The 13870-nt window shown below is 43.0% G+C and overlaps 1 protein-coding gene across 1 annotated transcript in view; it reads right to left on the bottom strand.

The window, feature by feature from the left end:
• LOC109557962 (probable maltase-glucoamylase 2) overlaps positions 1 to 13870 on the bottom strand; it is a 90707-nt gene that overhangs the window by 41963 nt on the left and 34874 nt on the right. The window contains exons 15-22 of the mRNA XM_070788278.1: positions 13086 to 13257; positions 12195 to 12311; positions 7948 to 8105; positions 7718 to 7802; positions 6781 to 6837; positions 6241 to 6365; positions 5323 to 5411; positions 3661 to 3710 (exon numbers count right to left, since the gene is read on the bottom strand). Of these exons, the coding sequence (XP_070644379.1) occupies positions 3661 to 3710; positions 5323 to 5411; positions 6241 to 6365; positions 6781 to 6837; positions 7718 to 7802; positions 7948 to 8105; positions 12195 to 12311; positions 13086 to 13257 (853 nt within the window). The remainder of the gene's footprint in view (positions 1 to 3660; positions 3711 to 5322; positions 5412 to 6240; positions 6366 to 6780; positions 6838 to 7717; positions 7803 to 7947; positions 8106 to 12194; positions 12312 to 13085; positions 13258 to 13870) is intronic.

Raw genomic sequence — 13870 nt, 5'->3', positions numbered from 1 at the left:
GTCTCATATAAAAATTACCTCAAAATTTGCAATTCCTGGGGGTCTAGTGGTTAGGACTTGGCACTTTCACTGTCATGGCCTGGATTCAGTCCCTGATCAGGGAACTAAAGTCCTGCAAGACCTGCAGTGTGGCCCAAAGTTTTCTTTTAAATTTAATCTAAAAAATTACCTCAAAATAGGTAATAAACTTAAATATAAAGGGCAGAACTACAAAAATTTTAGGAAAAAATGGAAGTATTGAAGAACTATAAAGAGTTCTTATACTAGACACCAAAAACACGATCTACAAATGGAAAAAATGATAAATTAGGACCTTTGAAAATTAAAAATTTTTCCTCTGAGAAAGACTGTTAAGAAGATGAAAAGAGCAGCCTACAGACTGAAAGAAAAAAAAATTTTGCAAACCATGTAGCCAAGAAGGGAACTCTCAAAGCTGAATAGAAAAATAAGTTAAACAAGCCAATTAGAAAATAGGCAAAAGAACTGAAACATTTTATCTTAGAGAGTATACAGTTGGCTAATGAAAAGATACATGAAAAGATGGTCAACATCATTAAATGCCAGAGAAAAACAAATTGAAACCACAATGAGCTATCACTGCTGCTGCTGCTAAGTTGCTTCAGTCGTGTCCGACTCTGGGCAACCCCATAGATGGCAGCCCACCAGGCTCACCCGTCCCTGGGATTCTCCAGGCAAGAACACTGGAGTGGGTTGCCATTTCCTTCTCCAATGCCTGAAAGTGAAAAGTGAAAGTGAAGTTGCTCGGTTGTGTCCAACTCTTAGCAACCGCATGGACTGCAGCCCACCAGGCTCCTCCGTCCATGGGATTTTCCAGGCAAGAGTGCTGGAGCGGGGTGCCAGTGCCTCCTCCAGAGCTATCACTACACCTTTATCAAAATGGCTATTTTTTTTTTTTAATGTGACAACATCAAATGCTGGTTACAATGCAGAGGAACTGGGTGACATACATCGGTGGTGGAAATGTAAAATAGTATAGCCATTCTGAAAAAGAATTCGGCAGTTTATTATAAAACTAAACATATACTTACATAATACCCAGCAACTGCACTCTTGAGCATTTATCCCAGACAATTGAAAACTTGTGTTCACATAAAAATCTGTTCCTAGCAGCTTTATCTGTAATAACCCATGACTGGAAACACTCCCAGATGCCCTTACTTAAGGGCATAGTTAAACATATCTTGGAATGCTGCTCAGCAATAAAAACAAACTGACCTTTGACATGGAAAAGCTTGGATGAATTTCGAGGAAATTATGTTGAACTTAAAAAGCCAGTCCCCAAGGCTGCATGCTGTATGATTACATTTACATAATATTTTTGAAAGGACAAAATTATAGAAATAGAGAGCAAATTAGTGGTTTCCAAGAACTAAGGATGAGGTTGAGGCTTGGGGCAAGTGGAGTCAAGGAGATTGGACAACAGGAGGGATCCTCCTGGCCATGGAAATATTCTGCATCTTGATAGTGAGAGGGTAACATGCATGAAGGCTAGGGGTCTCCAAAGGGAGGAAATAGGCTGCAAGTGTCAGATGTTTTTTTGTCTCTCTATATATACAAAATTAAAAGGAGGTGTCTCTTAAAATTCTGTGTTGCCATGACAACACCTGGTTCCACCTGAAGTTGACTTTTCTCAAACCTTGAGGTAACCAATGAGGTTTTTCTTATGGAAATGTTTTTCTTAAGCTATGTTAATGAACTACGTATGTACCCTAGACTGTCTTTCTTCAAGTTGGTTCTGCCTAAGACTCAACCGACTTGACAAACCAGTGTGTTTTACTCATGCAAATGTTGTCTTAAGTTATGTTAATGAGACTATGTATTTGCTTGAAAACCTGACTTTCTTCAAGATTCATGTTAATCATTTTATGGCCTGGGATGACTCACCTGTGCCAATGTTATCTCAAAATACATGTTGTGGGTGAGGGGCCTGGTGCCATTCTCTTGAGTTTTGAGACATTTCTTTTCTCTAATTAGCAGACTGCTAGTAGCTGGCACCCCACTCCAGTACTCTTGCCTGGAAAATCCCATGGACGGAGGAGCCTGGTGGGCTCAGTCCATGGGGTCACTAAGAGTCGGACATGACTCAGTGACTTCCCTTTCACTTTTCACTTTCATGCACTGGAGAAGGAAATGGCAACCCACTGCAGTGTTCTTGCCTGGAGAATCCCAGGGACGGGGAAGCCTGGTTGGCTGCCCTCTATGGGGTTGCACAGAGTCGGACACGACTGAAGCGACTTAGCAGCAGCAGCAGTAGCTACATAACTCCTTGCTAAAGACTATCGGGGGGAGAACTCTTTCTGCCCCCTTCTGATATCTATGTCAGAAGCTTTCTCTATATCTTTCATACTTTTATAAAACTTTAATACACAAAAGCTCTAAGTGATCAAGCCTCGAATTGGCCCCAGATTGAATTCCTTTCCTCTGGAGGCCAAGAATCCCGGCATCTTTCACAGCTCAGCAACAATCTTGCAATAATATAGACGTCAATATTCTTGTTGTAAAATTGTACTATAGTCTTATAAGATGTTCCAATTAGGGGAAACTTGGTAAAGAGTACAAGAGAACTCTGTATTATTTCTTCTAAAATGGGGCTCTATAATTATGTCAACATAAAAAGTATCATTTAAAAACCAAGACTTCCCAGACTTCCCTGGTGGCTCAGATGGTAAAGAATCCACCTGCAATGCAGGAGACCTGGGTTCGATCCCTGAGTTGGGAAGATCCCCTGGTGGAGGGCATGGCAACCCACTCCAGTATTCTCACCTGGAGAATCTCCATGGAGAGAGGAGTCTGGTGGGCTAGAGTCCATGGGGTCACAAAGAGTCAGACAGGACTGAGTAACTCAGCACATGGGACTTCCCTGGTGGTCCAGTTATTAAGAATCTGTTTTGCAATGCAAGGGATGAGGGCTTGATTCCTGGTCAGGGAACTAAGATCCCACATGCCATGGAGCAACTAAGCCCATGCATGGCAACTAGGGCCAAATGCAGCCAAATAAATAAACATTTAAAAAATAAAAGGCAATATGAATTTAAAAGAAAGAACAAATAAGGGAGCGAGAGTCCCACACAAGAAAGTTCTGCCCATGCACAAACAGACATCTAAGAAAACCAATTCAGGGTTCTCCCATCCCCTTCCAGCCTTACTGCCATTCTTCCTCTTGGTCCCCTTGGGAAGCAGACACCAGGCAAGTAATGCACTGCATCTCCCAATCTCTCAAAACCACCACTTAATACCTGTGCCCAAGGCCAAGCTTTAGGGGCTAGAAAGGAAGTTCCTTGATGGAACAACTTCAAAAAGGCTCTACATACCTCATCACCCCCCATCCACACCCCCACCCACTTGTACTCTCTCAAATAAGGACACATCTTGGAAGCCCAGACTCATCATATAAAACTCAAAAACAGTGATTTTTTTTTTCCCCAGAAAAACAGACAATTTCTTCACCAAACTCATGCTGATTTTCTATTGGTTAATGTTTCTAACACAGATTAAAAATTTTCATTTTAATGCTAATCCTTTCTGGGCTGTGGCAATGAGGCACTGCCCACAAAAGCAAGCAACTCAGAAAACCCAAAACTCAAAAAAGCAGTCACAAAAAAGAGCATGCACTGTGGGTTCCCCCAAAACAGTACTTACAGAGGTGATGGAAAAGTTATACAGAATATAATTATTTCCAGTTACAGCATCTGAAAGAGAAAGATGGAGGAGGGACAGTTACTACAGGAAGCAGAACAGTTGGGTATCCTCTTCTCTCCACTGGGAACACCTCTGCCAACTAGCTCTGCTCACCCAAGTTCTACCTGGTTTTTTGCAGACTCCACAGAGGTCTCCTGGACCACTCCAACCACCAGTAACTACTCCCTCCTCTGAACTCCATGGCATAGGTGGAACCATTTTGTCAGGTTTAAAGCATTTGGGGGGCTTCTCTGGTGGTTCAGTGGTAAAGAATCTGCTTGCCAGGGCAGGAGATCCGGGTTCAATCCTTGGTCCCAGAAGACCCCACATGCCATGGGGAAACTAAGCCCATGCACCACAACTGCTAAGCCTGTGCTCTAGAGCCTGGGAGCCACAACTACTGAAGCCCACGTGCCCTAGAGCCTGTGCTCCCCCGCCATGAGAAGCCCATGCACCACAACTGGAGAGTAACCCTCATTTGTCACAAGAGAAAAAGCCCACACAGCAATGACGACCCAGCACAGCCAATAATAAACAGTACAATAAATAAATAATTAAAAAAAAAATGACGACCCAGCACAGCCAAAAATAAACAGTACAATAAATAAACAAATAATTAAAAAAAAAAAAAAAAAAAACATTTGACTTGTATCTGTAGTTATCTACATGCCCTCCCTCTCTCTGGACCAGGACTTCCTCAAGGGCAACGGCTATGTCTTGTGTGCTAAGTCATTTCAGTCGTGTCTGACTCTGTGACCCCATGGATTGTAGCCCACCAGGTGCCTCTGTCCATGGGGATACTCTGGGTAAGAATATTAGAATGGGTTGCCATGCCCTCCTCCAGGGGATCTTCTCGACCCAGGGATTGCACCTGCATCACGTATATCTCCTGGATTTGCAGGTGGGATCTTTACCCACTGAGTCACCTGGAAGTTTAGGCCCTGCACACAGTGCAATAATAAATAGCCAAGAACTATTAATAAATGCTAATTCTATGTAGGGCATATTTTTATATAATGAGACCCAAAGCTTATGTGAGATACTCATATGTGAAAAAACACCACACAAATTAGATACTTGCCTCTCAATAGCAACCAAGGCAATATTTTACAATCTATTAATAAATTGTAGCTTCCTAGGCGGTGCTAGTGGTAAAAAATCTGCCTGCCAGTGCAGGAGACACCAGAGCCGCAGGTTTGATCCCTGGGTCAGGAAGATCCCCTGGAGTAGGAAATGGCAACCTGTGCCAGTATTCTTGCCTGGGAAATTCTACGGACAGGGGAGCCTGGCAGGCTATAGGCCATGGGGTCACAAAGAGTCAGACGCAACTGAGCACATATACACATTAATGTAATGTATTATTCTGACATTAATAATGACATCCAGAGAAAGGAAGAAACTAAATCCAGTCATATCTTTTGTTTTGGTAGAGTCAATAACACACAAGTTGCTCATTTGAAGTCTATTTTAATGTATGTGCTTGGCTAGTGGAACTTTAAGAATGCATTGATTCTAAGCTATAGAAATGAGCATCAGTGGTAACAAAGCTCGTGCCATACTGGGCAGTCTGCCTAGATGAACTGCCAAGGAGAAGCGCAGTGATGGTACCATAAGGAAGTCTACCTTTAGAGACACCATCATCCCAGTACAGCTCTCCCTTTGCTTCTCGCTTAGAGTCCAAGGCAATGATGAGTCCCAGAGAGTTCTTCCGGCTGTAAAGGAGCAATTCTCAGTTTCAGAGAATAAAGAAAAGATAGAATGGTCTTAAGCCAGCCCCCTTCGTGCCCCAGGGACAGACCATTTTGGAGTCAATCTCAGATATTAAGTAAATACTGATGCTATCTGAAAACACGAAAGCAGGGTGTGGGTAGACAGCAGAGGCGAGTAGTGAATGAGCTTAAGAAGAACAGTAGATGGAGGCAGTTCCTGCTGAGAACCGCACTTGTGATAATACTAACAATTAGTACTTACTGGATGCTCTCCACATGGCAGGCAATCTTCTAAGCATCCTATATGCCTTAAACCATATTTATTATTTCATCTGAGCCTCTTAATAACTCTAAGAAGTTGAAGTACCATCATCTCCAGTTTACTAATGATGAGCAGAGATACACAAAGTAAGTTGCCCGTGGTAACGCTTCTTGTATGTAGCAGAGCTGAGGCTTGAACCCAAATTTTCTGGCTCTTGACCTTAAACCTATGTTGACTTTCATATGGTATCTCTTACCTTCCATTAACTTGCATTGTCTCATGCCTAAGGAAATCTACTTGAGGATACTTTCTGACCTGGGGAATCCTCATGAGTGATTATTTTGACCATCCTTGCAATTTGATGCAATTTACAAGTGAAAGACAATGGGAACGTAAAGGAACTGAGGCTACAGCTATCCCCTGCTAAATGAAGATGCCAATTTTGGGCTGACCTTGAGAGGAAGTGAGAAAGATGAGTTACTGAAGCTATTTTCCCTTAGTTGATCCACTTTTAGTTCCAATTTCTCTTTCCCATAACACTCTGCACCCTCAGAAGAGTGAGGAGCTTACCTGGTCTCTGTGGTTGTGTTTGGCTGCTGGATGGGAAAGATGTAGCCCCCTCGGAGATGAAGTCCTATCCTATCACCTGGCAGCAGCATCTCCACAAATTGTTTCCTCCATTCTATGGCTACTTGCTAGCCAACAAAAGGGGAAAAGACCAGAAAATACGTTGTTTGGGCTACAAGTGACATTGGAATTATCTAGTTCCGTTGCTTCATTTTAAGCCCCGCCACCACACCTCCCAAAGTGAAGTGACTTCCCCAAAGCACATAGGAAATCCTATTTCCTTATATTACACCATGCTGTGTGTGATTTCCCACTGGGGTTTAATTCTATAGATCATCACAACCTAAGGCCCACTACTAGTCCACATAGCTGCAGAATAGCCAGTCAAATCGACTGAAAATTTCCATAAACCTACTCTAGTTATTCAAATTATTTCATTGTACCCCAGGAAAGGCCTTCTTCCCAGGAACATACCCGTAAGCAACAAAATGTAAAACCTTGTTTTATTAGCCTACCCCAAGCACCCAGGACTCACTCACTCACCGTTTCATAGTCGTACCAGATGGCGTCAGGTATGTATGCTCTTGCATAGTTCAAACCCTGGGGAAACATAACAGTGAGCAACACTGGCACAACCCTTTACAGTTTACACAACACCCTCACCCATGGTGGCACGTCCTCATCGCAACACTCCTGAGAGAAAGCTGCCTCAGAAAAACTGGGCAGATTAACCAAAACAGAGCTGTTCCTAGAAGTGAAGATTGTTTTGCTTGGAGACTGCTGAGAAAAGCAGAGAAAGTGTATTCCCTGAGTCCCTTGTGTAATCTGATAGGAGGAGAATGAAGCAGCTAGGCCCTCCGAAGAGCTTTGCAGGAGGACTACTTGTGAGCCAGCAGGACCTACCATGAGATGCTGGGGCTAAAATGTCAGCTCCAAGGGCCTTTGACTTGAGTCCATGAGCCATCTCTCATGTTTATAAACAGATCAGCATAATCCTGACCCCTCTCCTATTCTTCCCTACTCACCCCTGCCCTTGATTCTACTTGGTCCTTCCTACAGGGACTCTAGAATAACACTGTCCCCGTACCCAGCACCCCTCTCTCCCTCCACACTCCTCTCCCCACCTCTTCTCCTCCCCGACCCTGACTTTAAGAAACACAGCCCCTGTGGTGAACAGGAAGCACAGACAGATGATCGGCCTGAACTCTCAGATATTCAAAGCCCCCATCAGTACCAAGGCCACATGCTTAAGGAAACAAGCTTTAAGGTAATTTTGCAAAATGGAGATTGTTTGGCTTGGCAAATTGAGGGTGAGATCAATAATTACTATTTTTCTAATTTCCAAATTTTCGTGCTCTCTCCCTCCTATTTGTAGTCGGATTTATCTTTAAACACAGACACTCGGGCCCCAGCTTATTCAGCTGTAAATCCACGAGAACAAGTGGGAGAGTCCACCCCATTGTTCAGATTATAAACACACTTCATATAAAACAGGCGTGATGAGGAGTCCAGGCCCCCAGAGGAACTGCTCGTGCACCTCCCAGGTGGCTGGGTCCTGGTAGAACCTGGAAAACAGAGAAGGCAGGTAAAGCCTGAATACAAAGCAGCCGCACATGGTGGGGCAGCAGGGTCCTAGCTGACCTTGCTGCTGCTAGCAAGGCCAGTGACGCTATGATCCGAAGGGGAGTCTTTGCAGGTCAGGGGGCTTACTCGTGGACGAGGGGCCTTGCTACGGTCTCCCCCAGGGTATGAGCTCGGTAGAAAAGGGTGTAGAGATAGGGCAGCAGGGTGTAGCGGATGTTCAGATAGTATCTGGAGGATTCCAACAGCATAGCGTTGTTTTCACTGAAGGCAGCAGGATCCTGGTCCTAGAAGGAAATGTAAGCAATTACTAAATATTTCCATCAAATCTCTGAAGCGCTCTTGGGATAAGAAGCTTTCTCAAGTGAAAGTAGTCATGTTTCCCCATTCAGAGGATGTCAAAGCATTTCTAGAACTGCAAGGATCTTGGTTCTCCTTCTTCATTTTATAGATGGAAAAATAGAATCAACGATTACATGACTTCCCCAATGTCAAATTGTAAGCGAGTGGCAGAGTTTAAATTTGATAGATCTGCCAATCTATGACGCATCTGCAGCCTCAGGGTAATCGAGAGGTCCTCAAAGTGGCCATGGAGATAAAGGGGCTAAAGTGGGCCCTGCTCCCCTAGAGCTGTTGCTGTAATGTATGTTATTTATTAAGGTTTCTGATAATACTTCATTTGGCATATAATGCAATAAAGTTGTGAAAAGTGAAAGTGTAGTTGCTCAGTCATGACTGACTCTTTGTGACCCCATGGACTATAGCCTGCCAGGCTGATCAGTCCATGGAGTTTTCCAGGCAAGAATACTGGAGTGGATTGCCATTCTCTTTTCCAGAAGATCTTCCCAACCCAGGGATTGAACCCAAGTCCCCCACATTGCAGGTAGATTCTTTCCCATCTGAGCCACTCCTACTAAAATACTATTTGAAACCAATGGCCTTAAGCCACACTGCCTACCACCATGATGTGCAATCCTTCTCTCCCCTTCCTTACAGTTTTAGAAATTTGCAATTTTAAACTTTATGCCTGGTTTTGTCTGTAATGTTTTCACCATCAAAATATGTTTTATTTTCTCTATTCCAAAGACAGTGACCTCTGTTTGTTCTTCAATATACAATGTGTTAAAAAAAAATCATGAGTACAGCTTTTACTAGATATTGTTGTCTTTTAGTCACTAAGTCATGTCCAACTCTTCATGATCCCATGGACTGAAGCCTGCCAGGCTCCTGTCCATGGGATTTCTCAGGCAAGAGCAATGGAGTAGGTTGCCATTTCCTTCTCCAGGGATCTTCCAGACCCAGGGATCGAACCCATGTCTCCTGCTGAGCAGGCGAGCTCATTGAGCCACCTGGGAAGCCCCTAGTAGATTTTATCCAAGAACAGACCAAAAAAAAAAAACAAAAACAAAAAACCCTTTAGATGAAAAATCTAATTTGCTTCCCAGAAACAGAAATTTTCCATTAATGATGAGCAGTCGTTATGTTCATTCTCACTATAACTAGAAAGATGTGAAAGATATGAGTGCCATATTTAGATCAGTCATCTTGCTTTAGAGAAAATTGTTTAAATTTTTTCTTTTGTCCCTAAGATGCCCATTTCACTCCTTCCGCATAGAACTATTCCGTGAGACCTCTGTGTGGTTGCCCCAGTGTGTGACTCATGAAAATCCTAAGGCGAAACACCAAAGAAAACAACACTCCATAGCCTCTATCAGTTTGGTCTCCAACAGAGAAAGTCCAGAGCTGCACCATCCACTATGGTGGCTACATGGTACATGGGGCTACTCCACACTTGCGATGTGGTTAGTAAGACTGAAGAATAGAACTTTTCATTTTATTTTATTTTAACCCATTTAAATATAAACCTAAAAATGGAATCAACATAAAATATTTTTTCCATTAAACATTATTATTTTGGTAGGATTACGCTTAACTCCAACTACTGAAAAGTTAGCATCCTAATTGAATGCACTGTCAAATGTAAAATGCACACTTAAATTTGAAGACTTAGTAGAAAAAAAAGAATATAAAATAGCTCATTAATATTATGTGTCAAATCCAGATTGAAATTATAATGTTAGGGATATATTGAATTATATAAAATATATTAAGAATAATTGACCCTATTTCTTCTCATTTAAAAAAAATTTACACTTAAAGGTAGCTGTATGGCTCTCATTATTATTCTATGGAACAGCACTCGTTGAGAGGAAAGGAAAAAGGCTCTGGAACCCATGAACCTAAGAGCTCTGAGTGCACTTCTCTGTATTAAGTGCTTCCAGGCCATCTCTTCAGAAAGTGAGCCCACCCTACCTGCTCCCAGCCCCTTACTTAGAAGTCCAGAAATAGTCTATCTCTCTATGGATCACCAATAGCTAGGAAAGGCCAGGGATAAAATACTTGGCTGTGAGTCTTTCCCAGGTTAGAGACATGTCATTGGATAAAATAGAGAATGGAAACTAAAGTGACCATCAATACGTTACTCTAATTAGTCTATTAAGAGCTAACCCACTCAAATGAAAACTGCGGATGAGGTCGTTAAAAGAAAGAGCATCCCACAGTACTCATCCTTAGCATCACCAAAGACATCTCCTTAAGGGGCACTTGGAGTAATGTCCATCGACAGAGCAGTGGATAAAGATGTGGTGCATATACACAGTAGAATATTACTCAGCCATGAAACAGAGCAAAATGAAATAATGCCATTTGGAGCAACATGGATGGATCTAGGGATTGTCACAGGGAGTGAAGTGCATCAGAAAGAGAAGGACAAATATATGATACTGCTTATATGTAGATTCTAAGCAAATGGTACTGGAGAATGTATTTACAAAACAGAAATAGAGTCACAGATGTAGAAAACAAACTTATGATTATGAGAGGGGAAGGGGTGGGGGCAGGGATAAGCTGGGAGATTGGAACTGACATATACACATCACTGTATATAAAATAGACAACTAGTAAGGACCTCCTGAGGAGAAGGCTATGGCACCCCACTCCAGCACGCCTGCCTGGAAAATCCCATGGATGGAGGAGCCTGGTAGCCTGCAGTCCATGGGGTTGCTGAGGGTCGGACTCGACTGAGCGACTTCACTTTCACTTTTCACTTTCATGCATTGGAGAAGGAAGTGGCAACCCACTCCAGTGTTCTTGCCTGGACAATCCCAGGGATGGGGGAGCCTGGTGGGCTGCCGTCTATGGGGTCGCACAGAGTTGGACACGACTGAAGTGACTTAGCAGCAGCAGCAGCAGCAGCAGCAAGGACCTCCTGTATAGCACGGGAAACTCTACTCAATACTCTGTAATGACCTATATGGGAAAAGATTCTAGAAAGAGTGGGTATATGAATATGTATAATAGATCCACTTTGCTGGGCACCTGAAACTAATACCACATCGTAAATCAAATGTACTCCACCTTTAAAAAAGACAAAAGTGGAATGTAGGGGGAAAGGAGACACACTACTAGGTGAAATGTCAATTTTACAGTCATTCCGGAAAACAGTCTAGCAACATATAATGGCAACATATAATAATAATAATATATAATGATATTATATTATATTATTTATAATAATATTATATTATAAAATTTAATATACTTTTAAAAAGGGGACTTCAAACCTATAGCTATACTTGCCCATCAAAAATAGGACCTTATATAGAAGAGGCTAAAAGTATGATGAGTCATGAGAAGCAGTGGGGTGGTCTCACGAACCATTCGTAGAAAGACAGAATGTGTAACAAGGTGAAAACAAAGTTCAAGTCCCTGGCCTGTCTCTCCCTAAATCCTTCCTCCCCAGTGTCCCTTATCTTGGAGGAGTTTCCCTTGTATTAACGAAGAAAAACCCAGTGGACTCTGTCTCAACTTATATAAGGTAGTAACAGAAGCAATAGGGCTTCCCTGGTGGCTCAGGGGTAAAGAATCTGCAGGCCAATGTAGGAGATGTGGGTTTGATCCCTGGGTCTGAAAAATCCTCTGGAGAAGGAAATGGCAACTCACTCCAGTATTCTTGCCTGGGAAATCCCACGGACCGAAGAGCCTGGAGGGCTACAGCCTATGGGGTCGAAAGAGAGTCAGACGAGACTTAGAGACAAAACAGCAACAAACAGCAGAAGCAATAGAAGCGCCATGGACACATTCACGATGCTTCTCACCTTACTGGTGAGTCTCCAGCAATGGAACCATTTAGTTACATACATTCTATTCCCCACATACTCTCATCCCCACACCCTGTTTTTGAAGCCTATTACCTAAGGTTTATCTATTCTGCCTCTGCATGTAGGGCCACCCTGTAGGATTTTCTTCAATCTCTCTTTGAGTATAAGTAGATCATAAAATTCAAGAAGTCTCCATCATTTCTCTTGGAACCTTACCCTGAATCCAGGCCCGTTGTGATTCCTCGACAGTGGATAAAATGCTCCCAGCTGCATCCACCGTCTGCAAAGCTCCTCTGTGACATTCTCTCTGTAACCACAGATGTTGGCACCTACCTGGAGAATTAACACACACACAAGCACATGGTCAGTGAGAGAAGAGAGAGCATTGGCTGGGTACCTATATGATAAGGAAAAATAGCATCTCTTATTTCCATCCTTCCATGCATAAGGAAGTCCCATTTGGCTGGAGCCAAATGGGAGAAAGAAACAAGTATGCATGGCAAATCTACTAACAAGAAGAAACTGTCTTATTAAGGACTCTTCTTCAACATTCAGCTTTCACTTTCAAGGTTTGGCATTCATAGATGCTCTGCTGATGGGATTTTCTGTGACACTAATATGTGTTACGTTTACCATTCTACCTTCCAAAGACAGCTCACAAGGCACATAAAAATTGGTTTTCCCAGGCTTCCCTGGTGGTCTAGTGGTTAAGAATCTGCCTGCCAATGCAGGAGACGTGGGTTTGCTCCCTGGTCCAGGAAGATCCCACATGCCGTGGAGCAATGAAGCCTGTGCGCCACAGCTATTGAGCCTGAAAGCCACAAATACCGAAGCCTGCGGGCCTAGAGTCTGTGCTCTGCAATGAGAAACCACTGAGATGAGAAGCCCGAGCACCGCAACTAGAGAGTAGCCTCTACTCATGGCAACTAGAGAAAGCCCATACACAGCAATGAAGAGGCAGCACAGCCAAAAAACAAATTGATTTTTCCCAATACATATGACAGTGAAATACATGCTCCTTGGTTTTCAGACACCCTCAAAGTCTGGTGATGAAAACAATGTCAAAGGACAAATGGTGAAAGCTCCTTGTTTCAGAATGGAACTCACCATGGGGATGCCGAATAGGTTGAACTCCAGGATACCAGGGATGGACCATCGGAGATCGTCCCATCTGGCTGCATTGTCCCCCAACCAATGAGCAGCAAATTTGCCAGATCCCGCAAAAGTAGAACGTGATAAGATGAAGCGTCTCTTATTGCGGAAGATATTCTCCATGGCCCTTAAAAGGAATACAGGTAAGTAAACTGGAATGACTAGGACTCCCCTACCCCCAGGGCAGTAATGGGCTTTCCAATCAAACTCAGAAAAACACCAAAGTGTCAGGAATCAGGAAAGCAAACTAGTTTAGTGTGTTTAAGAGCTTCTTTCTCTCTTCTGGATAAAGTTTCAGATCTCACATGACATTACAAACCTCTACAGATCAGCCCCCCACCAAGGAATTTCTCTAAGCTCCTATCCTCTTGATTATGTTTTCTCTATCTTGTTGGAACTCATTGTGCTCTGCCTTTTGGGTCAAAACTACCCTGCAGCCATGTTTGGGGTTCTTGGCCCTATCTCCTCCCTCTAGACAAGGTTTCTTCAGTGTTCCTTGGCCCCATGCCTTGCTGCCCATCAGTAATCCTGTTCAGGACAACACCAGCTCAGGCTGGAACCCTGTACCCACTGCTGGCCCAAGAAGAGAGTGTGTACACCAGCTGGGCTCCAAGCACCTGGTTCCTCTGAAGCTTCACAACTTATCATTAGCAATGTCCAATACAAGAAATTTGTAATCTATACAAAATAATAATTGAAACAAAATAATAATTGAAACAAAATAATAATTGAAACAAATG

Source organism: Bos indicus, chromosome 4 (assembly GCF_029378745.1).
Source record: "Bos indicus isolate NIAB-ARS_2022 breed Sahiwal x Tharparkar chromosome 4, NIAB-ARS_B.indTharparkar_mat_pri_1.0, whole genome shotgun sequence".
In the NCBI taxonomy this organism is placed as follows: Eukaryota; Metazoa; Chordata; class Mammalia; order Artiodactyla; family Bovidae; genus Bos; species Bos indicus.
Note: the sequence above shows the minus strand (reverse complement) of the source record. Positions and strands in the feature narration are given on the sequence as shown.